The 25420-nt window shown below is 40.7% G+C and overlaps 1 protein-coding gene across 1 annotated transcript in view; it reads right to left on the bottom strand.

The window, feature by feature from the left end:
• The window catches only part of LTK (leukocyte receptor tyrosine kinase), a gene marked incomplete at its 5' end in the record, with an annotated part of 101170 nt that overhangs the window by 50066 nt on the left and 25684 nt on the right, over window positions 1-25420 (bottom strand). The window contains 3 exon segments of the mRNA XM_080617678.1: window positions 1820-2042; window positions 2675-2830; window positions 7351-7461. Of these exon segments, the coding sequence (XP_080473804.1) occupies window positions 1820-2042; window positions 2675-2830; window positions 7351-7461 (490 nt within the window).

Raw genomic sequence — 25420 nt, 5'->3', positions numbered from 1 at the left:
CTACACACAGGCATCTATCTCAAGGTCATTTACTCACTGTCCTCCTTGTTCTGCTCTAAATTGTGCAGCAATGTTTGGTTATCACAAAAAAGCTTGCAGAAATTCCACTCCCTATGGAAAGCCCCTGGAAAGCAGGAACAATTCAGGATGATATCTCTTCTTAACAACCAGTGTTGTTAAAATCTTAATCATGGAAAGAATGTTTGTTTCAGACTACCTGCCTAGTAAGAAGCTGTGTTAGAAACAGTTTGTCCTGCCTTCACACTCACATTTTCCTGGAATTGTGCAGAGATTTTACAGAATTTCCCTGTAATGAGGGGGGAAAGGAAGGTTATTCGACCTAACATGGTTCCTAACTCTCTTTTGTCTGTCTACTATTCTTTCTAACTTCATTTAAAATGGGACTCAGTTGCCTTCCATCTTTAAAACCTTAATACTAAACCCTCTGAGCTTACCAGTGCTTCATTTCACTCAATAAAGAAAACATAATACCAGTATCTATGCCAGCTTCCAGTAAAGCCTATTTCATTCTAATAAATCTAAATACCATCACTCTTGGAGAGATAATCATCTTGATTTCATGTAAAATTGTTTTTGCAATGCTCAAATAAACTGTTAAACAACATCTATGATTCATTCCAGACATGCTGCAATGGTTGTGATCAAAGCTTGCTTTGGCCAGCTAAGTATATCCAAAGAGTATTTTATGAGTTTATACAGGAGAATGGAGCTGTGGGTGCAGTTAAAGTGGCTTGTCAGATACTCAAAGCAGCAAGGGCAGTTACAGGTAAAAAAGAACATTAGAAACTGATCCCAGAAGAAGGGGAAGGAGCAGCCAGGAAGGAAGTGAGCAATAACTAAAAGCGGGAGAGGGATCTGAAGGAAAATAAATACTATGTTTTAGTCAAACTCTGCTATCTTTGGCTGACCAGGAGTCTTGGCTACGGATTTCCGTGGCAGCCTGGGGAGTGCCAAAGAATTCAAAGAAAACAAGAACTGGGATCCATTGCTTAAGTTCTCCATAGGAGTCAGTCAGGTGATGGAAATAAAAAGCTCTGTTGTGTGTCTGACCCAGGTTCTTACAAGGCAGACTGGAGCAAAGGAAAAACAAACACACGGAAAATGGCAAAATCAGATGACATGTGGACTTTTCTCCTTTTTTCCTGTTGTGATTCATTCCCTTTGCCTATTTCTCCTTCTCACTGCATCCTGCTACACACAGGAATGAAAAAGTGGAACACTGGGAAGATCAAACAGAGTAGAATACAGAACAAGATCCACGGTTGCTGCACTTTCTTTTTTTGTATTCACCTCTCCTCACCCCTAGCCTCTTTCTCTTCTCTGAACTCTAGAAATGAAGCAAAAGAGAATGCTCTGAACTTAGCAGCCAGAAGGAGGAAATTACAAAACAGGTAAAGTTAATCCTGCCTCAGACTGAGAAATGTGACCCCTGGAACAAATGTGACCCTTGAATATTTTTCAGTATTGCCGAGGCAGTCTTCTTGCACACAGACTGAGTGCATTTTACAGCTATGGTCCTAGCATCAGTGAGAGAGTCAGCCACTCTTGACTCTTCCAAATGTAAGGGAAAAAGAGTGAGTCCTAAGCAAGTGTGTTCTTTGCAAACGGGACACACACAAGCTAGGTCTGTAACAGACATCCCATCAGGAAGCTGCATACTTCAGTCCTGTCAGTTCTCCCTTCATTTTCTGCAGCAGTGATCTCAGGAAGGCAGAAGACACTGATAAACACTGGCCTGGAGGGATTTCACTCTACCCTGCAATTCGAAGTGCAAACAGCTGCAAATGGATTGTCTTACCCGGCATCCTCCTCATGGCCAACTCTTAGAGCAATTATTGTATTCCTGTTTGTCTCCACATATCTGATTTCAACTGTGAACCTCTGGAGGAGAGGAACAGCATCCTGTGAACATATGGCCAGCTCCAGCAAGCAAGAGTCCAAGCTCCCAGGCAGGATGGGGCTATGCAGGCTGAACTCACATCTATCTGGGAGCCTACTGGTGTTGAGGAGGAAAATGTCACCTGTGAGTTAAAAACATAAAGAAGAAGAGACACACACTGTGAATAGAAGAGAGATAATAAGAGGAAAATGGATATGGAGTTTAAAGAAAGGAATCATGAGAAGAAAGGCAAGGACTATGCGCAAATGCGCAAATAACAGAAAGTAGAGAAAGGAGAATAAAGTAAAAATGAGAGAAATAAGTAAAGATGTGATAGAAGGAATGAGAAGAAATCAAACAAAGCAGCATGAAGACATGTTAAACAAAACAAAAACCAAAGACTTTGCAAGTCAGACAGCAGACAACCCTGGCTTGTAAAGGATTGAGCTTCCTAAGAAAAATCCAGCCTCCATAAGCCAAAGTAGCTTATCCTAAAACAGGGAGGTATAAAACAAGTATATAAAGGGGCTGGGTTATTTACAGGGTCCATACATACACAACTTAGGCAGTATAAACAGATTATACGGCTCTTAGTGACTCTTAGGCACTGGCAGCACCCTTACGAGCGGTGCACCAGAACCAGCATATGTCAGTATTGTCAGTGACATGTGCCCAAGGCCTCAGCCTGATGGCTTCTGTTGCTGCCATCCACAGCTGGTATCAGTGCTGGGAGAAAGTGGATGTCCATCCGAGGGGAGCTATAACTCTGCCTACCTTCAACATCTTCACGGGAGGAGCTGTTTTCCAGAAGCTGCTGCTGCCTCTCCTGGGACACCAGGCCACTAACGGAAGACAACACCCAGTCCGGTTTTCCAAAACTGTCCGTCGACGTCACCCATGAACAGCTTGAGCCGATGTTGCAAGAGATTTCTGTTATGAGAAACCAAAAGTTTCATGGAGGCCTTCCCCATTTCAAGGGGCAGGGGTAATGCGGGCACATGAATGAGAAGATGTACAGGGTATGGGCACTTTCCCTTCCCAGAAATGGAAGAGTTGAAGGCAAAAAGGAAAGTTTGTCTTGTGCAATTACAACAAAGTCTCTCCCAGGGTGGGTGAAGATCATGCCAGAATAAAAAACGCCCTGCACATTCTCGGCAGGTGTAAATCAGCTTCCTCCCACTGGTATCAACAGTGAATTTACATCAGTGGAAGGCCTAGGCCACATGTACATAAAATCCTGAATGAGAATAATACTGGGTGCAGAAAGGACATCAAAACTGTATGGATTTAGCATTGTGGCAGAGAGGAACAAATGAAAGTCAACCCTTTCTCAGCAACAGGAAGAGCTTAACAGAGTCTCAAGCAGAATAATTGAGCAATGCAAGCTTTACATATTATGTATGTATTTATTTATTTTAAGCAGCTTTTTTTTTCCTCCAGCAGGATGGACAGGAACACTCTCTCAACAAAACCCAGAGTCTGTTCACAGCACTGAGAACACTACATCAACCTGGCCAGAATTTTTCATAATCAGCATATTATAAACCAGACAAGAAGTAATTCACTGTTCTCTCATCAACCTAATATAAACTCCCTGAAGGGATGTTAGCTGCAGAAAGCTCTCCCACACAGAGTGGGACTGAATAGATATGGTAAGCTGATATTAACTTGCATGATGTTTATTTTCAGTAGTAATAATAATATGACAGTAATAACTGGAGGACCCCCAGGCTATATGAGAAATCATAGAATCACAGAATAGCTAGGGTTGGAAAGGACCTTAGCATCATCTAATTCCAATTGCCCTGTCATGGGCAGAGACACCTCACACTAAACCATGTCACTCAAGACTCCATCCAACCTGGCCTTGAACACTGCCAGGGATGGAGCGTTCACAACTTCCTTGGGCAAACCGTTCCAGTGCCTCACCACCCTCACAGTAAAGAACTTCTTCTTTATATCTAACCTGAACTTCCTCTGTTTAAGTTCAAATCCATTTGAACCTGAAATAAGAGACTAAACATTTGTATTTGGAATCCTGATTTCAGAGGGTATTCAGACCTTGCAAACATGACACAATGTTATCCCTTTGGTATCCCTATTCCTGGGGAGGAGAAAAGACAGGTATCAAGAACAGAATTAAGGTCAGGGCTATGACAAGGTGTAACCCGTGCAACAAGGTGCAACACAGATGGGGCAGATAAGAGCCTCCAGAAGACCGGCTATACTTTAAACTTCCCAAAAGAGAAGAAATGGAAGAATCTTTCCAACCAAAGCAGACCAGTTTTCTTAATTTTTAAAGTTAATTTTAACTACATTTTGATAAAACGCCACCCAGCATGCAGGGTAAGAGAAACACAGATGTTACAGAGATGTACACTGCTGTGGCTTGGGACAGGCTGTTAACTCCCACCCCAACACATATCCTCCTCCAATTTCACTACAAGCTCTGCAGCCCTTTCTGGCCTACTTGCTGATGGAGATTGCTGCCTTTCACCCTGCCACCAGGACTAGCCACCTGAATAACTTCTCAGCCCACCTCATCAAATCCATCAAGCTTAGCAAAGGTCTGTTGCAGTGTTCAGCCCTTCATTTTTAAAAGGAAAGCCATAAGCAGATGGACTGGCAAATTGTTTCTAATGTGTGTATGCAACGACAGCTTCCAGCAGAGCACAGGAAGGACGACACCGGCCACTCTTCTGACTGCTGGATCTAGGGAAAGATGTCTGTGCACAGCTTCAGGCTAAGGTTTGATGATCCAGTAAAACAACTTTAGAGATCTCAGTAATTCAGAAACTCCATGCCTGTGTAAGACACAGCAGAGTCCTGATACAGACCTGCTATCCTGTTTCAAATCTATGAAAGTTTGACAGGTTAGCTTAGTACTCATAGACTTATTGCCAGCAGTAGTAAGATTTTTATCAGGAAAAAATCTAGCTGGTCATAAAAGCCAGAAAGCAATTTCTCTCCCAACAGCATGACAGTGCAAGAGAGCAAAGTGAGAGCTCAGAAAAGAAAAAAGTGCCTTTTCTTTTTTAGATGGTTACTTGAAACTAATATTTATGACAAAATAATTTCAACAAATCTTACCAGTACCTCCACTTGCAGTAGCAATGACTGTACCAATACAGACTTAACCTTTTGAATGTGCCTCATATAATGAAGCAGTTTGCAGCTCAGATAAGTGAACACAATGTTCTCCTTCAAAAGCACCTAATTCCCATACTCTCTGGGCTGTATAAATCTTGTCTGCTACAACCTGAGGCTTGGCAGGATCACGATGCCTGGAAGAAGATCTGAAAGAGATCAGAGAAGTTGCTGACATCTGATAAAAAAAAGGACTCTGAGCTTTCTGGTGACAGATCACATATTGTGTTGCAATGGAAATACTGATCAACAAGAAGCTGTTGTTTAGCATAAATCCCAGGACAAAGGAACTGGGTGGACTCGTGGTCACAGTGAAAGAGAATACCAAAAGCTACAACTTCTGACACTAATGTGTGCCATGTAACAGATGCTTCATATCCAGCTTTGTTTAGCACCTATGAACTTGGAGAACTTCAATCACAGGTCCATGGAAAAGCAAAATGTGACAGAAATGAAAAAAGTAAAATATAGAGAGAAATACATCTGTATTACTACAGTCAGAAAGAACATATCTTAAGACGTTACAAAAGTGCTCTGAAGAAGCTTAGACTGAAGAAAACTCATAGACAGTCCAGTGTATGTCAGGAAAGAGAATCACAATTTAAAGTATTAGATACCATCTGCAAGATGTCACTATAAGGAACTCCTCTCTCACAAAGCTAGGTCACCTTGCCACCTCCTGTGAGGAACATATGTGACTTCTCTACTATGCACAGGCCTCTCTCCACTACTTAGCATCTTCATTAATGACCTGGACAAGGGGGAAGAGTGCAAGCCCACAGAGGTTACAAAACAGAGAGGAGCAGGTGACACACCAGATGGCTGTGCTGCCATTTGAAGGAACCTGGAGAGGCTGGATACTGGGCTGATAGGAACCTTCTGAAGTTTATGAGAAGGAAATGCCAAATCCTGAGCCTCACAAGGAATATCCCCTGGCACCAATACATGCTAGGGGGTTACTGGCTGGCAAACAGCTCAGAAGGGAAGGACAGGCTGACCATGAGCCAGCAACACACCCTTGTGACAAAGGTGGCCAACAGACTGCTGCATTAAGAAGAACATTGACAGCAGATCAAGAGAGGTAATACTTCCTCTCTACTGAGCACTGGTGAGACCACGTCTGGAGTATTGTGTCCAGCTCTTGGCTCCCCCACATAAGAAAGATCCAGACAAGTCCAGCATAGGTCCACAAATATGACTGAAGGACTGGGGCATCTTTTATAAGAGGAGAGACTGACAGAACTGGGACTGTTCAGCCTGTAAAAGAGGAGGCTCAGAGGGATTTTATCCATGTATACAAACACGTAATGAGAGGGAGTGAAGAGGAAGCCAGACACTTCTGAGCAGTATCCACTGACAGGATAAGAGGCAATGGGCACAAATAAAATTAAAAAAACAAAACAAAACAAAACAAAACCCAAAACCCTAAAACATACAAACAAACAAACCCCCCCCCCCCCAAAAAAAAAAAAACAAAACAACCAGGAAATTTGATCTGAACATAAGAAAATACTTTTTTACTGTAAGAGTGGTCAAACACTGGAACAGGTTGCCAAGAGAAGGTGTACAGTCTCCATCTGTGCAGATATTCAAAAGTCATCTGGAAAACCTGTTCTAGCTGACTCGACTTGAGTTGGGGGTTTGAAGTAGTAGATCTCAAGAGGTCCATTCCAACCTCAAACGTTCTATGACTCTTTCACTAAATGGAAAGGCACCACTCCACTTTCCAAGTTTCCACACCAGTGATAACAACTGGCTCATTCCTCTCAGGCATTTATAAATTGCTTGTTCACTACACCTATCCTGATATCACAGTAAGACCGAACTCATCCCACCTGTCTCACAAGTGGTTTTATTCAGATCACTGAACTTTTACAATGCCTAGAAAAAGAAAATTACTGTTGAAAAAAACTTTCATTCATTATCAAGAAATGTGGTTTGTTCCATAGTTGCTAGAAGGTACCTCCACTCATTAGCTTTTACTTCATGAACTCCCAGCCCTCAATCTGGTGGATTTCACTGTGCTGATGCAGATTATTTTTTTCATTTCCTTTCTTTCCTTATTTTTTTCCCCTGCTGTGTTCTTTTCTCGGTTTATTTTGTTTTCGGGTTTTTTTTCTTAATAAGGAAGCAAGGGATTCCCTTATGGTTACACTGGCCTTTCTGAGTCATTGCTCCACTTTCAGTCAGAAATCTAGTAGCACAGCTTTCTGGTAAAGGGTCCTTGTGACTGCCAGCATCTATCTTGCACCTAGATTCTGAAGTAGAAATAAGGAGGGTGTGAACAAGAAGACTTGTAGTACCTGGTTTGGAAGGCTGATGCAATGAAACCATTGTATTTTTTATCAGGGGGAGCTTCTGAGGCGGATTTGCTGAAGAAGAGTTTTCTTCATGTGACCCAGAACAGGAGACAACTATAATGAAACAAAAAGAACAGGGGAAGAGTTTGATGTTTCTATACAAAACTATATGCTCACATATTATTAAGCATGAATATATATTTAATAAAGCTCTGTTATATTACACTCACCCTCATTACAGTGTACTGGTGCAGTATCCTCCAGATGATGCTCCAGAATAGCCCTACCACTTCCCAGGAACATAACTACAACACAATATTTTACTTAATAGTTTGTTCTTTACTATTCTTTATCCACTTCCATTTTTACCAGCATATAACCTTTGAAGGGACACTATATACTAGTAGTGACCATGTTGCAGTAACAGTACATCTAGCTGCTTGCCAATAACTACATCTCTAAAGCATTCAGGCTGGATGAAGCTTTGAGCAACCTGGTCCCTGCCCACAGGAAGGAGGGTGGCCTAGGTGAACTTCAAAGGCCCATTCTGACCCAAACCATTCTGTGATTAGAGGAGTTCAACTTTAAAACATACGTTATCTATGCAACACATGATATGGGTTTAACAGCAATCTTTTGGGAGGACCTGCATAAATGCTCATCTTCACCACACAGGAACACCCCATCTGAAACTAACACTAATGAAACCTTTGCACTGCTGCAACCATTTAGGGAACAGATTTTGTTCTTATTACCAGGCATGAAATCTGGGATTTTCAAAGGAATCAGGTAACTTTCCTGTATCTGATACCTCGTAATATGTACTCTCTCCAGTACCCATCCTATTAACCCCCCTGCATCGTTCTATTTCAGGGATCCCTTTGTCATATATCTATAAAAATCTTCATTGGTACCTGTGACATTTGATCATAAGTATGGCACCAATATATACTCATTTGTGCCTTTTTATTCAAATCCTAGAGTCCTCATGTAAAGTTTGGTTGTGCAGGAAAAAAAATCCCAACAACTAAAATCTCAGAAGATATAAAAGGCCATAGAAATTATTTTCTACTTCACCAACATGAAGAGTAAACCCAGCGTGTTCAGATTAGCTGGTTTTAAACAGAGCTGTTCTTCTGGGTCAATTATTCAAAGTAAAACAAGTTTACCAAAATTATTCTCCAATGTGGTACTTCTGACAAGGGAACATTCAGTCCCTTCGGAGTTCTCTTTGGAACAACTCATACCAGCAATGGCTTTTTTATTTATTTAACCTGTGCATGTGAAAATACACAAATCTCAAACTAAGCACACAGTGATCTTTATTTAAGATTGTCCCTGGTTGCTTCTTTTCTAGGAATCATAAATAAGTTGGCTAAAACAAATATGCTTGTTTTCTAAAGGTGTTCAAAGACTGAGATTCAAAATAAATTGCTTTCAAACCTCAGCCATGATGGCTATGAATTCAGCAATATAAAAGCGTGAAATCACGTCAGAGGAGATAGGAATCTTATTCACATGAATTGCAGTTGAGACAAAGACACCTATACATGCCATTGGTAACAAACAGCTAAGATATTCTCAGCAGAAGTCATCTGAACAGTAATATTATGAAAAAATACAGAAGGATCTAGAAAGAAAAAAACAAAAAAAAGCCCCAAACCTAAAACGTATGCATAACTTTTTCAAACTTACCACTGCTTTTAGTTTTTCAGCAGTATGTAGTCTGATTTTGAACTGCTAAAACAATTTCCATTTTAATATATGACAACGTGCATTACACAGTGAGGAAAATGCTGTGAAAGTTTTCATAGCATGAAAATTCTTTCCTTCCATCTTTTATTATAGGACTAAAGACAGTCATCAGTCCTCATGGGGTTCTAGGGATAACTTCAGAACAGAAGAGCATCACACTGCAGCAGACACCTGCTGTACTGATGACAGACCTGTGGAGCCCACAGACCGACTGTCAAACTCTACATTTTTTCCTGCCTCTGTGTTCAAATATGTAGGGATATTAATGTTGAAAGAGCTGATTCTGCCCAGTATGTGACACTGACAATCATCTGCTAAGTAAGCTATCTTCAATAATGGTATAAAATCTTCAAGAAGAGCATGAGTTCTTATTGTGGCACTTGGCTGCCCAAAGTTTGTCCAGCCTTATATGAAAGGCTTGTCTTATGAAAAATCCATGCTGAAAAATCAATCACATATTGCACACACAACTATTTCACCATATTGTAAGAAATTCTGCTGTGGAAAAGGAACAAGACCTTTCAACAACTTGAGTTTGCTCCTCCCAGCTTATGCTCTGTGTTTGATGAGACGTTGCTCAGTTCTGTATCTCCCGATCTTTGTTGAGCACTGCTGTAGCTTCAGTATTTACTTCCCTCAGGGCATTCTCTAAAGTCTGTTCCACCCACTCATCTCCTCACACACTCCAAGCTGCTCATGTATTTTGGAAATAGCCTGAATATCACGGGACCCGCAAAACTAGTGCAGTCATGGCAGGAGTTCTGCTAGAAACATTCCTCCTGATAAATCTAAACTTTAATAAAACTATTTGACCTGCACTGTCCCCCCCTCCCCCAATTACATAAACACCTTTGGGATTTTCCTCTTCTTTCTCATTAAGGAACACAAGTTCCAGTGGCAGACTACCATGAACTAAGCTACTTGAAACATGAATTTATTCCACACTGAAGTGGAAAAAACAATGAGAAACCATTGCCATTGGTGATGACTGAGACAAAAAAGGTACAAAAGTTTTTTAGTACTGTTGAGATACATGAAGTCTATGAATTTTGCTGGTCTGGTACTAAGATATATTGAAACTTTACTGCTTTGTCACAAAGAGCACGGCATGAAACTTGATCTACTAATTACGTTATCCACCATGTCAGCAACATCCTGTTCAATTTTGGCAAAAAGCAAAGAAGGTTCATTCAAGTGCTTGGTATCAACCCTATTCATTTACTCTGGGAAGATGCCACTTACTCAGCTGGGCCTATGAGAAGAAGGAAAGGCAGTTATTACAGCTAAGGTCACTGAGAGGCAAAATATACTTAGACAGAAGACCCTAGACATAGTGATAGGCAAGGAATTTGCTAATAAGCACCTGCAGGAATATGTTGCCATTCATTTATTTTCTCATAGCAAAGAATTTCTGACTATGGCTGAGCAGAAGAGGAGTTACAGTATGACAAATCCATGAATGAGATCTGTGCAATGATTTTGTAACTCACAGTATCACAGTATGTTAGAGATTGGAAGGGACCTCAAAAGATCATCTAGTCCAATCCCCCTGCCAGAGCAGGAACACCTAGATAAGATTACACAGGAATGTGTCCAGGCGGGTTTTGAATGTCTCCAGAGAAGGAGACTCCACAACCTCCCTGGGCAGCCTGTTCCAGTGTTCTGTCACCCTCACTGAGAAGAAGTTTCTTCTCAAGTTTAAGTGGAACCTCTTGTGTTCCAGTTTATACCCATTACCCCTTGTCTTATCATAGTTTGCCATTGAGAAGAGCCTGGCTCCATCCTCATGACACTCCCCCTTTATATATTTATATACACTAATAAGGTCCCCCCGCAGTCTCCTCTTCTCCAAACTATAGAGACCCAGCTCCCTCAGCCTTTCCTCATAAGGGAGATGCTCCACTCCCTTAATCATCTTTGTCGCCCTGCGCTGGACTCTCTCCAGCAGGTCCCTGTCCTTCTTGAACTGAGGGGCCCAGAACTGGACACAATATTCCAGATGCGGTCTCACCAGGGCCGAGTAGAGGGGAAGGAGGACCTCTCTCGACCTACTGACCACCCCCCTTCTAATACACCCCAGGATGCCATTGGCCTTCTTGGCCACAAGGGCACAGTGTTGGCTCATGGTCATCCTGCCATCCACTAGGACCCCCAGGTCCCTCTCCCCTACACTACTCTCTAACAGGTCGTTCCCCAACCTATATTGGAACCTGGGGTTGTTCCTGCCCAGATGCAGGACTCTACACTTTCCCTTGTTATATTTCATCAAGTTATTCCCTGCCCAACTCTCCAGCCTGTCCAGGTCTCGCTGGATGGCAGCACAGCCTTCTGGCGTGTCAGCCACTCCTCCCAGCTTAGTGTCATCAGCAACCTTGCTGACAGTACACTCAATTCCCTCATCTAAATCATTGATGAATATATTAAATAATACTGGTCCCAATACTGACCCTTGAGGCACTCCACTAGATACAGGCCTCCAACTGGACTCCGCCCCATAGACTACAACTCTCTGGCTTCTCTCCTTCAGCCAGTTCGCAGTCCATCTCACTACCTGATCATCCAGGCCACACTTCCTCAATTTAGCTATGAGGATGCTGTGGGAGACTGTGTCAAATGCTTTGCTGAAGTCAAGGTAGACCACATCCACCGCTCTGCCATCATCCATCCACAATGTTATTTCCTCATAAAAGGCTAGGAGTTTGGTCAAGCATGACTTCCCCTTGGTAAAGCCATGTTGACTGCCCCTCATAACCCTCTTATCCTTGACATGCCTTAAGATGGCATCAAGGATAAGGTGTTCCATCACTTTCCCAGGGATGGAGGTGAGGCTGACCGGTCTATAGTTACCCGGGTCCTCCTTCTTGCCTTTTTTGAAGACTGGAGTGACATTTGCTTTCCTCCAGTCCTCAGGCACCTCTCCCGTTTCCCAAGACTTGGTAAAGATGATGGAGAGTGGTCTAGCAATGACTTCCGCCAGTTCCCTCAGCACCCGCGGGTGCATCCCATCTGGACCCATGGATTTATGGATGTCCAGATTGCTCAACTGGTCCCTAACCCATTCCTCATGGACTAAGGCAAACCGCTCCAGTGACCTGACTTCATCTGAGGTCTCAGGAGTACAGGGTTCTTCAGGACTGCCTCCGGCAGAGTAGACTGACACAAAGAAGGCATTCAATAACTCTGCCATCTCTGTATCTTCTGTCACCAGGGCACCCATCCCATTCACCAGTGGGCCAACCTTGCCTCTGGTGTTAGTTTTATCAGCTATGTATTTGAAAAAGCTCTTTCTGTTGTCCTTGACCCCTCTGGCCAGATTTAATTCTAAGGAGGCCTTAGCCATCCTAGCTGCCTTCCTACATCCTCTAGCAGCAGCCTTATATTCCTCCCAAGTGGCCAGCCCCTCCTTCCATGACCTATAAACTCTGCTCTTGCACTTGAGCATACCCAGCAGTTCCTTATTCAGCCACGCAGGTCTCCTGGCCCTCTTCCTTGACTTCCTACGTGTCGGGATGCTCAGCTCTTGAGCTTGGAATAAGCAATTCTTGAATGCCAACCAACTATCTTGGGCCCCTTTACCTTCAAGCAGCCTTGCCCATGGGACTTCCCCTAGCAATTGCTTGAAAAGGCCAAAGTTTGCCCTGCTGAAGTCCAGGGTTGCAATTCTACTTGCTATTGTACTGGTCCTACCACACAAGATCCTGAATTCCACCATCTCGTGGTCGCTGCAACCAAGGCAGCCCTCAACCCTTACTGCTTCGACCAGACCTCTGGTCGAATCAGATCGATCAGAACTCTTTCAACTTCTCTGATTAAACTGAAAAATCTAGTGCAGACACTAAAAAGAAACTCTTCTTCACTTTCTTTTGAAATTGGGAACTCCAGAGATACTTCCAATAACCCCATATCACATCCTCTTATACATGCTTGTATGTAATTCTTGTATGACATAAATTTAATCATTAAACAGACAATAAAGACTATTGCTTATCAACTACACGACTTCTCTGTTTTGACCACCAAAAGGCAATGATTTAAGTGAAAAGAGATAAAAGACATAGAGAAAGGAGATCCAGCTAAATCTGCCATTACGGAACATAGAATGATCAGAGAGAAACAGTGAATGTATTCAACTGTCACAACAAAAATATGAGATCTTTTAAACAGCACAGCACTTCTTCTGTACTTGAGCACAATAAAATCAGAAGCCTCCAGCACTCAGAAGGTAATTCTACTTCTTACATTATCTTACAGAAAAAAGCATTCAGATATCTGCAGGCCTGAAATTTTTCCTGAATCCCAATGTTACTTTGTAGAAGAGAAGAAAATTATAGAAAATACTTATAGAACTCATGATGGGAAATCAATTCCAGGTCAGCCAAGCCACCTTCTTGCCAAAACAGAAGTTTCCTTTAGAGAATTTTCTAGTATTTTCCCCATACAATACCAAAACAGTAACTCAATATTTCTCACTTTTTCCCTGAGAAGACAGCCTAATGTACAGACTAATAGATCTGACTGCCAGAAAGTCAGGCTAGGCAAGACGACGACTTTTTGTCTACTACCTATCCTAGTATTTTTCAATTACTCTTAAACCTTCCCCTTTCAGCTCAATAAATAATCTCTCTACTTCATGAGTATTTACAGCTTTAAGTTATTAACCTTTCACCTTGAAAATGTCACTGTGTTCTCCTGCTGCTTACTATTAAACTCTTATTCTTTGCTCATTAGTTGGTTCATTCACATGTCCCTTGCTTACTTCATCACCCTTTATGTACTCTGGACAGATAGACTATAGGTAACGAATGGTCAAAAGGGGAGCAACATGACAAAATGCAGTATTGCTGAAGCTTGCCGTATTATGTGATACTTTAGAATCTACTTAGAGCCCTCTCCAGTTTTTCAGGATCCTTGCTGAGAGGCAGACATCAGCATACACTAATGCCATGCAACACAGAATGGCCATTCTGCTCCCTCCTGAGATCAACCCGTTTATACATAAAACAGTCTCATCAGTCATTTTGGTCAAAATAAATCCTCTCTGTTCATCATTCACCATGACATCAAGTCTCTCTCTGTCATATTTGCTTTCAGGACAGGTATTCCCACCCTCTGTATCATTTACTGACAAATCTGTTAAATTGCCCATAGCTCAGAACGTACAGGAAACTTACAGGCAGAGTTAATCAACAGTGATTTCCATTTATGCTTCTGTTTTAAATGTACGTGTGATTTGTACCACCTTAGGCATGCACTGAAGTCTGTATCAAGAGTTAACTCTTTAAGTATGTGACTGATGTTGGAATGTCCTACATCCACACTTATGACTTTCGTCAAATTAGTAAACTCGTCAAAAAAATGACACTGCAACAAGAAGTCTTTCCAAATAAGCCTTTTAAATTGACATGTAATTATAAATACTTTTCTAGTTCTTCGATCCTATATCAAGTATTCAGATACTTTTACTCAGGTTGATGTTAAGTAGCAGTCTTATTCACAAGAGTAGAGAGTAAATCAGTGCATCATTAAATACAGCATGTTCCATTTACCCTTTTTAAATACTAATGCAACATGAAGATTCTTTCAGTTCTCCAGAATTTCTTCACTGAAAAATTCAACATGGATGTCTTTTAAAGCTCCTTAGCTAGCTCCTACAGAATTCTTGAACACAAGCTGTCTTGACCAGTTGTTTTACAAACTATGCATTTTAATAACTGCTTTTTGACATCTTTGTGCATTATGAAAACCATTGCATTACTTCTATGTGACAGCAGAGAAACAATTGTTTGGAGTTTTTTTTCCTAGAAGAGAAATATTTATTGTTATTTTTCTTTTTGTCTGTATTATTGATAAAGCTACCACACACATCTATGACAGATTTGTATCATCGCCAGGGTGGTTTTGCTACTAAGGTGCTTGGAAAATTTCCTTAGACATCTTAACTGTTGCTGGTTTCTTCTTCATTTCTTTTGCTTTCTTCATCTATTATTAAACTTGTGACTTTTCAACTTCCTTTTGCTGAAAGCAATGTACTTTTTTCCTTATTTTTTATACCAGCATAGTCACCCCTTTCAGCTACATATTTGTGGCTTTCTCACCATTTACACAAATGGCTCAATTAGTATCTCAATTTTTCTATCCACAGCCTTTTTTTCAACTGCGTTAGTGTGACATTGTTCTAAACTTTCAGGTGTTATTTAGTCACTAAAGTCCATTTCTTTGAATATCTAGGCCAAAGTACATATCAGACCACTTCAGATTTTATTTTGTTTCAAAGAAATGTGTATTCAAACCACAATCACTTTTACTTGTATACCATCTGGGATTAGTTCTGAGCTCAGTTCTTCCCTCAATTCTTGATTTGCTGAGAATAGGACTAAGACAATATCCTCATCTGTGATATGAGGATTTGCATTCACATATTGTCATCTATTCAAAGTTTGCAAAGATATTATCCTGCTGCCAGAATGAAACCTCTGGTATGCCGCTTGTATTGAAGGCTTCACACACACACATACACACAACAGGCTAGTTAGTATTGCATTCAGGTCTTTAGTTGGATTTGACATCAGCAAACACATCAACATTTATTTTAAGTATTAATTGATCTTTTGTCCTTCAAGATCATTTGGTCCAATGAGTGGGGAAAGAAGAAATGTCATTTTTGCCAGGTGATGCTGTTCCCAACCTACTTCTGTCTTTTGATTGTAATCACAGGAAACCTCTTTCCTAGTCTGAGAAATGCTATTTTATCGGTATATAGGTTTAGAAATCAGTAATTCCATTCCATTGCCACTTGTTTATTAGGCAGCCTCATCACATTGGGAATAAGCAGATAATGAACTCCTCTTTTAGTCCTTAGTGCCTTGATTAATTTTAGTCTTATGCTTTGACCCTCTGCCAAGCAACTGATTTTTAGTCCTTGCTTTTCTATCATTTCCCTTGGCTTCTAATGTAACAGCATTCAAACAAGTCTAGCCTAACAAGTCTAGAAAGTTGCTTCCCTTTGTCGTGGTTTAAGCCCAGGCCGTAAATTAGAACCACGCAGTCTACTTCCCCCCACCCTTTCTTCCTCCCGCTCCTGGAGGGATGGGAAAGAGAATCGAAAGAATGCAATTCTCACGGGTTGAGATAAGAACAGTTTAATAACTAAGGTATAACACAAATCACTACTGCTACCACCAATAATAATGATAAAGGAAATAACAAGAGAAGAGAATACAACACCTCACCACCTGCCAACCGGTAACTCCCCCACCCAGCAGTGATCCAGCCCTTTCGGGGACTCTCAGTTACATCCTGGGCATGACGTGCTATGGTATGGAATACCTCTTTGGCTAGTTTGGGTCAGGTGTCCTGTCCCTGTTTCCTCCCAGCTTCCCCTCCTCCCTGGCAGAGCATGAGACTCACAAAGTCCTTGGTCAGGATAAACATTCTGACCAGCAACTGAAAACATCGGCTTTATCAGCATTATTCCCAGGCCGAAAGTCAAAACCACAGTGCTGCACCAGCTACTAAGAAGGAGAAAAACTGACTGCTGCTGCTGAACCCAGGACACCCCTCCAGTGAGCTGGAGGCCAGTCAAACCATACAGCCTCTTTTCCCCAAAGAATACAGACATGCATTTCATAGACCCAAGTCTTATAAAACATATCTGGCTAGCAGAATACTTACAGACTTTTTTTTAACTTTCTGTACTATTTTGTGTGTAGAACTCGAATGGCATCTAAGAACATACCTTGTATGTGCTTCTTCTTTGGCACCATTTGAAAATATTAAAAATTAGTTATATTCTGCAAAACTAAACCCATTCAGTTACTCACGTATGGACTATCCTTGGTAGCTCCTTGTTTATTTACTTCAGAGAACCTACTCAGCTGTTGCAATCCTACCTGGTACCCCATCCAAAAGAGACAGAACACCACCTTTCTAACCACCTGCTGACTGCTGACAAGCATCACCCTTGAAGGGTGGTAAGTGGATCAATCTAAGCTTTTCAGAACTAGGCACTGAGCAACTCCCTGTTATAATATTCACTTGGATTGTCAAAGATCATCTGCAGTTTCCATGAATACAGAATGACCGAACATTTACTGTTGTACAAAATTCGTACAGTCCTCCTTCCTGCTGCTCACAGCGTGGTGGCTTCCTGGCTGCCCCTGCTTACACAGAATGCTGCTTTGCCTCTCATTTCCTCACTTTCTCTATTCAGTCGCATAGTGGCCAGTTCCTTCCCTGGATGTTGGTGTTTCCTGAATCGTATTGTCCAACAGTTCTTTGTCTTCTCCAGTGCTTTGTAGGCTGCATACTTATCCTTTCATGCCTCAAATCTGTTTCTAATAAAATCACTATCCTGCACTTACAAAAGATTACTTAAGCTTCAGCACAAAATACAGTATATTGCAGGTTTCCACCACTGTGTCACAGCTATTAGACAAAAAAGTTTTGCCCTTGCCATCTACATTTTTCTCATAAACCTCACCTATTAGATAAGATACAAGATGGAATTCTTGGGACCTTCTTGATACTACTTCACTAACTTGGCAAATTGCCTTTAAGGAGTAGCTTACTAATTATAATTTCTTATTCAGCTTTCAGTGTACATCTACTGAAGTAGATCTGAATGACTATTTTCATTACAGTTGAGATATAGGATGCCAGAAACACGTCTTGAAATCCAAAAATATGTCATCTACTGCATCCTCCTGATCTACTAACAGTGTATACATGTGCATACTCATGTGTGCATATAGTGTCACATTAACGTAGAAAGATTTCTTTTCATAGCACAGCTGCTCATTACTCATATGTCTATTTTTATAATACTAACTACTTACTACTTGTAGATAATAAGGCTTTGCATTATGTCTCACCTTTCTTAAAGCTGCCCAGTTCTCCTAAGGTTTTCCAAGGACCTTTGAGATGCACTGTCCCGGGACCTCCATTCTGCACTATTTACATTCTCTTCTCTATTCAGGCTGGGGCGATGGCTAGCAGAAGAGCCATCTACTTCATTTCTACTGGCTGTTTAGATAGCTAACACAGGCTGTACGCCTGTTGGTACTGAAGAATGAAGCTGCAGATTGTATGGATTGAGTTCAAATGACCTACATCTTCACTGGCCATCCACTTCTGGTTTTCTTGGTAGAATTACATCGGTTTGAGCTACAGCCTGGCATCTGAAAGTTGGCTATTTCTAGGGTGATAGCCTGTAAAAACACACGTATGATGCTTATATCACATCTGTGTAGCAGACAGCAGGATTCCAAATCCTGAACTCTTAATCTGGTACCTTTTCTTCCCTTTATTCTCCATACATATTAATGTGGAAAGAAAAAATTAAAATCAACTAACAGAGGCGTAATTGTGTTTCTCTCGCAGGGAATATGGATCTTCTTGGGTTCCTAAAAACTGGCCAAAACAGAGGTAGAAAAAAGGTTAAATTTTTCAGGTGAACCTTTCAATATTTTCAATCTAGTTCAGAGTCTGGCCACATAAATGATTACAATGTCAAAACCAGAAGGATGACAAGCTGGGGCAGAGGAAGGATGCAAGACTTTGAAGCTGGCTTTGCCATTGTGAAATGGAAAGGGATGTGAAATTGCAGCCTGAGATACCTGTTCTAAAACAAACTGTCAAAGAACCGTCATCACAGAAGAAGCAGAACTTAGATAACTGGCTTACATTAGATGTGTAACTCTGAGATGAGTAAATTAAGGGGGATGTGTCCAACTCTTAATAGAGGTTTCCAAGCAGCTCCAAAGAAGAGCCAAGGAGTACATGATGGAAATACATTTTACCTTCCAAGGGAACAGCACTTCAAAACTGTTGTGCTCTTGTGCATAAATTTAGAGGAAGAAATATAATTGTTTTATTCTTTCAGAACAGCACTCATTACAGAGTTTTTCAATTCCAGCTTAAAAGGAGATATGTACGTGTGAATTCGCACATGGAGATGTGACAGGCATAATTAGTCACAAAAAAAGGTAAAGGAAGGTATAAAGCCTGTAAATGCAGAGACAGTTAGAAAGGGGAAGAGAAGGGCTCCCTCAAAAGACTACCCGTAGCCTCACACTCTGCTGATGACTGTAAAATGCTAAGCAGTGACTATTTTCTCATTACATATTTTTATACGGAAATGCCAGTTCCATTACTTAATAGGAAATACTAATATCTTCCAAATATTCACATGGATCCTGTTATAGCGTTTGTTAAGGTTGAAGCACGTTGTCTTCACTCTGTAATCTGCTCTGAGTTCAGAATTTGTAACAACGCAGTAAAATGGTGTAATACCCAGCTGAAGGAAAAGATTTTAATGTTTTCAAAACAGACTTTGCCATATTGAATGACTCATGTTGATTAAGTCGAAGCACAAATTTGGACCAATTTGGTTTGTGGAAAATGTTAAGATTTTGAGTCTTCATCATGATCAAGAACAAAACAAGATTTCCAAAACCAGTTTCCCACAGAACAGAGTAGTTAGATTTTGATCAACTCATAGGCTAAAATGCCAATAAAACCCTTCTGTGAACTGCCAGAGTGACCAATAAAATTAGGCAAAAGAGAAATAGGAGAATTAATTGCTAGACAGCTGCCTTCTAGAGAGTGTTAAGCTACCAGCTTCAGGATTCCTCTGCATTCTGTGGCCTGTGCCAGGAGCTGTGTCCCAGCCCTTCAGTTTCCATGGCACAGCAATGCAAAATTTTGCAGCAAAAGAGAAATTGTGTGCCAGCAAGAAAGTGAAAGAAATAGAATTTTGGGATCCAGGTTTTGATTAAATTATTACAATGAATGTGGAATTGATCCTGTAGAATTCAATTTAATAAAAAGAAAATAATTTTTAATTACTTGATTTCACACAACTTAACTGGGGAGGACAAAAGAGACTTTAAGTTGTCCTTGAGCTGCCTTGATCTTCGAGGCTACTTTATGTGTCTTTCCATACTTGCTTTACTAGGAAGAGCCTTAGCAATGCACTAAAGTATGCACTGCTCCAAAAATCCCTCGGGGCTGCTCTGCTCACAGTGGCTATCCAAGCACAAAGGCACATTTCCTGCACTTCTTTTTTCTTTGAACTACTTTGGACACAAGGATGACTGCCAGCTCTTGACATCTAAGGATTCCCCTTTGAGAACTTAACCCTTGCACAGCAGCACAAATCAGCTATAAGGATGCTCCATACAACACTAAAAGCAGTTTTATTAGATACACAGCTTCCTCTGTTAACTCTTCCCAGACAGGAACAGAAGCTCCCTCTGGAGCATTGCGTCTAGCAGAGACACTAATCAGGAGCAGGGTTCCCGTTCCTGTTCTGCTATTAGCCCTGTGAGTCACTGTGTACAACACCACAGATGATGGGACTAACCTTTTGGAGAAGGTGCTTTTATCAAAACAAAGGGAAAACATGATGCAAAGATCTGATTACTGTTGTCTTATCAGCCCTCTCTCAGCAATTTCCTTCTCCAAGACTCCAGGCTGTCGAATCCTACAAGCTTTTTCTCCAATATTCAGCTTCTGTATGAATATGATAGGATTAAGGGATTGGAAACCAAACCATAAATGGGAGACAATTTCATCCTTTTGCAATTTCATATCAGAAACAATGTTGCCTCTTAATATTATTAAAGTGTACCAAAATCCACTCTCTGCTGAAGAGCACATGACAACTACATGTTGTAGTGAATTTTGCAACACTGAGAGGATATTGCTAGTAGAACAGAAATGCCTAAAACTTGCATGCTCCCAGACTGTTTCCATGCTAATATTCAAAGCCCTGTGCATAAACTGCATGCAAAATGCTTCTTAATACAGTTTTGCCTTGAAGAGGTATGCACGGTTGTGGCCTCACACACACAGATCCATTTGCACAACAGTCTTCCCAGCAATGAAGCAAGAGAAATATTTTGCCACATCTACTTTCAGCAATGTGAAGACACTCAGATATTAAATTAAAGAGATGATATATAAACCAACCAGCTCAATACATACAGCTGTTTCCAAGATGTGACAGTGACAAATGCAGCAGAAAAAAAAATGAAACTACCACTTTGGGAAAGCACCAGATGCCATGTTTTAAGCTGAAAAATCAGTGCTTAATCAAAAAAAGGTCAGTCTAATACACATAATGTCATTTGTAAAGAGTAAGTACCCATTTCAGTTGACCATACGAATCTTTAAGAACGTAGTTTGTGGTTTCCTGCTATTGGGCATATTGTATTTTCTCTTCTAAATCACAAAATCCTCCTTGTGGAATCAGTAGTAAATATATAAAACTGTGAACCTCCTCTAGCTGCTTTCAACACCCTTACTAATGAGTGACTGCTTTATTAAGAAGATTAGGCTATCTTTGCCTTTACTTATTCTCTTTAAAACAGGCTCTGCTCTCAGCTTCCTTTTAATGAAAAACAAAGAGGGAAGAAGAAGAAAGAGTTATACTACCCCTACAGAAATACAAAAGACTGAAAGAGGCTGCTAGCTAGCGGCTTTACTCACCTCTATTCATCACTTCTGAGACCGACCCATAGATGAGATTCATCTCAATACAAGGAGGAGCAAGGCATTAGGAGTCAGCAGCAGGCACAGAGCAGAGTGTAGAATGAGAGAGATTTGCTAGAACCAAGATATTTCTCATTGTTCTGGGTCTAATGCTGGTACAGATCTGTTCAGAAATGGTATCTTTTAAAACTGAGCTACTACTATTAGTGCTCCTCCTGAAGTGGAATTTCGCAGTAATAACATAGCAAAACATTGTAAAGTGCATTTTCATTACTATAGTTTTGGCTAGAGTTCTCATTATGATTCATTAATTTGAAAGAGAAGTTCAATTGTGTCAAGGTAAGTGAGCTGAACAAATAGCATGTAATTGACCTGATAGTTGTTGCAACATATTGATCATCTACCTATTCAGACACACACACAAAAAAAGAGGAGAATGCAAATGTTACTGCCTATCTGATGTCTTTACACCTAAAGACAAATGAACTGAGAGGGAGTTACACACTAACATGCTGGGAAACCAGAACAGCAAGATTTCACCAAGACTGCCACCCAATTACCCAGCTAGCAGAATTGAACATCCGAATTTCCACGAGAAAGTCAATAGCAAACTTTAATGGACAGCAACTGTACAATTTGCATGAAGAACAAGTGTCTGGAATCCTTAAAAGAGAGTTCAGAACAAAAAAATCCTAAGTAAACTCAAGGATGAAACAGATTTTTTTTGTTTCTTTGTAGCATCTAGAACGCTAAATATGGTGGGATACATGGTGCAAGCGACAGCGAGGCAGCAGCTGCCAAAGAAAACCTCTGTCAGCAGCAGATGAAGCCCACAGCTGAGCTGGAAGGGGTCAGGACACAAGAAACTATGGGATCACAAAGTCCAGAGATAGTTGTTGGCACAAACGTGGAACGAGGCAGATTTGCATATTGCTGTGCCAGGTCACTTGCCTGACTTCCCACCTAAACCATTCAGGTCTGCGTTCTGCAAAGTGCCAGTGTGCTAGTCTGTGAGTGAGAAGTTTTATCTGTATTGTTTTAAAAAGAAGAAAAATAGCAATAATCGGTAGGATTAGTTTTTAGCAGTCTCTTTCATCTGACAGTCTTGCTATCTAGGAACGGGACAAAAATTGGCTTTTTATCAGCTCTGTCATGAAATTTCTCCTTTATCTCAGCTAGATTCACTGGCAAGCTTCCCACTCTTCTCACAACAGCATCAACAAGAGTTTGAGTAAAACATCTGACTTCAAAATATTTCACAAACATACAGCTGCAATACTAGCCTTTTATGTCAATATGAAGAGGCATGCCAGAAAGGTAACATATCACAGACAATGTATAAAGAATAAGGGGCATAAAAGTTCAGAGAAATGGGGAAAAGATGTGGGTAACAAGAAACTTGTTATCTAAACACTTGTGTTTCTATAACCAGGAGAGGAATGTGAAAAACAACTGATGTTACAGTTCTATTTACTTTTTTCCTTTTTTCTACTTGGTCACCCTCATGTGAAAATCACTCTGGGCTCTATGGCTTCAAAGGGTAATATCTTGTATACAAGGAAAGATACCTTCACCATTTGACTTGTAATTTAATATTATGATAATGTTTTCTTTTAATGAAAGAGCAGAGAGTGTTTATTTGAAAGCTGGCTGCTGGCCACCTCTTTTTAAGCTACATGAGGCTGTGGTTTCTTAAAGCTGTGTGAAACATCTATCATGAAATTCAGAAGAGAAACCCTCAAGACCTGAAGAACTGGATCCCATTTTCAGCTCTCCAATTGATTATTAAAGGTACAGGTATGGGCAGAAGCTCTGATTGATAATACTTTCCACATAGACAACACAGATAAATAGGACCAGGCTCTATCCAGTGTAGAGGAAGGCGAATTCCCAAGTTAGAAGACCTCACATTCTTAGACAAGAGACAACGAAGAAATGTCACAGCAAACAAAGCTGCATGGGGAGAAGAATAAAACATGCTAGGAGAAAAGAGACAGATGCAAATATTGAAATGCCTTTTTTTTTTTTTCTTTTTTTAAGAACTTGGAGAAACAAGTTATCAAACTGAGGTAATGTCCATTGTTTGTTTTGAGAATGTATCACTGGGCTTCCAAAGTGAGTATACTGTCAATTCCTCCCTTACCAAGCAGAAGACTAGATATGGTACCTCCTGGAAACTACAGAATGACTGTTAGTGGTAAAGTATACTTAATAAAACTTACAACTACACTGTAGCAAAGCTACTTCTTTAGGTTCTCATTTGCAAGCAGCCAAAGCCTGTAGGTAGATCTTGGGGTAAACATGTAAGGGATTGCAAGACCTGTGCCTTTTTAGAGGAGCACCACTTGTATTTTGCCATAAAATACTGGCTCAGTATTATTTTGCCCAGAATCCCCACTCATCACTCTTTATTAAACCCACTGATAATGGAAAAATACACCACACATAATTATAGTGGCTTCCACATAAAAAGGCAGTATCTGAGTATATACTGATACTTACAGTTCACACATTACTATAGCCTTTATCTAGAAGCATCACTGAGCATGCATGTGAATACACATACGTGTGCACCTGCATATACTAGTGACTGGGACTTGGTTACATCTGCTTTGTGCAAAACAGAAGGTCATGAAAATGTGCAGTTATGCAGATACTAATTTTAGTCATGTGCTCAATTCTTCTCTAATGCCTTTTTTTGAGTTAGGAAAGCCTTACTGATAATTTTTTAAAACTCCAGAAGATACTTTCATGGCCAGAAGCTTGGACCTTGGACATGTGTCACTACAACGTAAGTCTCACTGGGAGTTCAGGAAACAGCTTCAGATCTCCTCAGTCATTTTCATACCATACTAGTGCAATCCCCATATCCTCACCAGCTGCTCTACCTGCCATGTGGTCGCAATGTGCCTGACAGGCAGACTGGTGAATCAACAAGGGAAAAGCTTACTTCTGTGAAGGAAATAAGCAAAGGCAGAAAAAAAGCAGACCAAAAGTCTATGTAGAAATGAAAGGGGTAATCAAAGGACTCAATTCCAGAAAGTTTATATCCTTGCAGGTGAGTGAAGTTTTTATATTGCATTTATATTAAAAGTTGTAAACACACAATGGGAATATACTAAATCCACTGCATATTCTCCTTACCTCTTGCTCTTGTCTGCTCCAAAGAACTTAACCTACTCTTTTCAAAGGGCCAGAGGTTGCGCACTTCCTTATATGAAATAGCATGTGCCCCAAAAAGCATCTTTAGCAAAGCCATGCCAGATACTGCTAAATGTAAGAAGTTGAGCAGAAGTATGAATAGCACAGTCCAGAAGAGCTATGCTATGGAAAGAGAGCAGAGATGGTGGTACAAACTTGAAGTGTAACAGACTTGCCCTTGCCTGGGACAATTCAGTTCTGAGAAAAGGATATATCATTACCGGAAACCTTAGGAACAGCCATCTGCATGCAGACTACAGCGGTCATAGGTAAAAATCACAGTTCTCTTCTTGACTTAAATCAAGACATTTGGAATCTGGCTAACACTATGTACTAAATGCTCCCCCCAGGAATACAAAAGAAAGAATATACAGGATACACTCCCCTAGACCATGTGAGAAAATGTCTCCTAATTTTCCACCTGGTTGTGAAAGTTTGGTTTAGGCCATAAATACTGAAAAACCACTAAAGCTACTTGACTTGCCTGATCTCTTGGAGGAAAAACACAGTTATTTTTGTTAAAGGAGAGGATACACATTTTACTCCCTTCTTCAACAGACAATTTAATTCTTTCTTCAGGGCACTGTCCGTAATTCCTGCCATTGATGTCCATCACACGTCTGAC

The sequence above is a fragment of the Psittacula echo genome (assembly GCF_963264785.1).
Source record: "Psittacula echo genome assembly, chromosome: 5".
Classification (NCBI taxonomy): Eukaryota; Metazoa; Chordata; class Aves; order Psittaciformes; family Psittacidae; genus Psittacula; species Psittacula echo.
The sequence above is the reverse complement of the archived record's forward strand: the minus strand, read 5'-3'. Positions and strand labels throughout refer to the sequence as shown.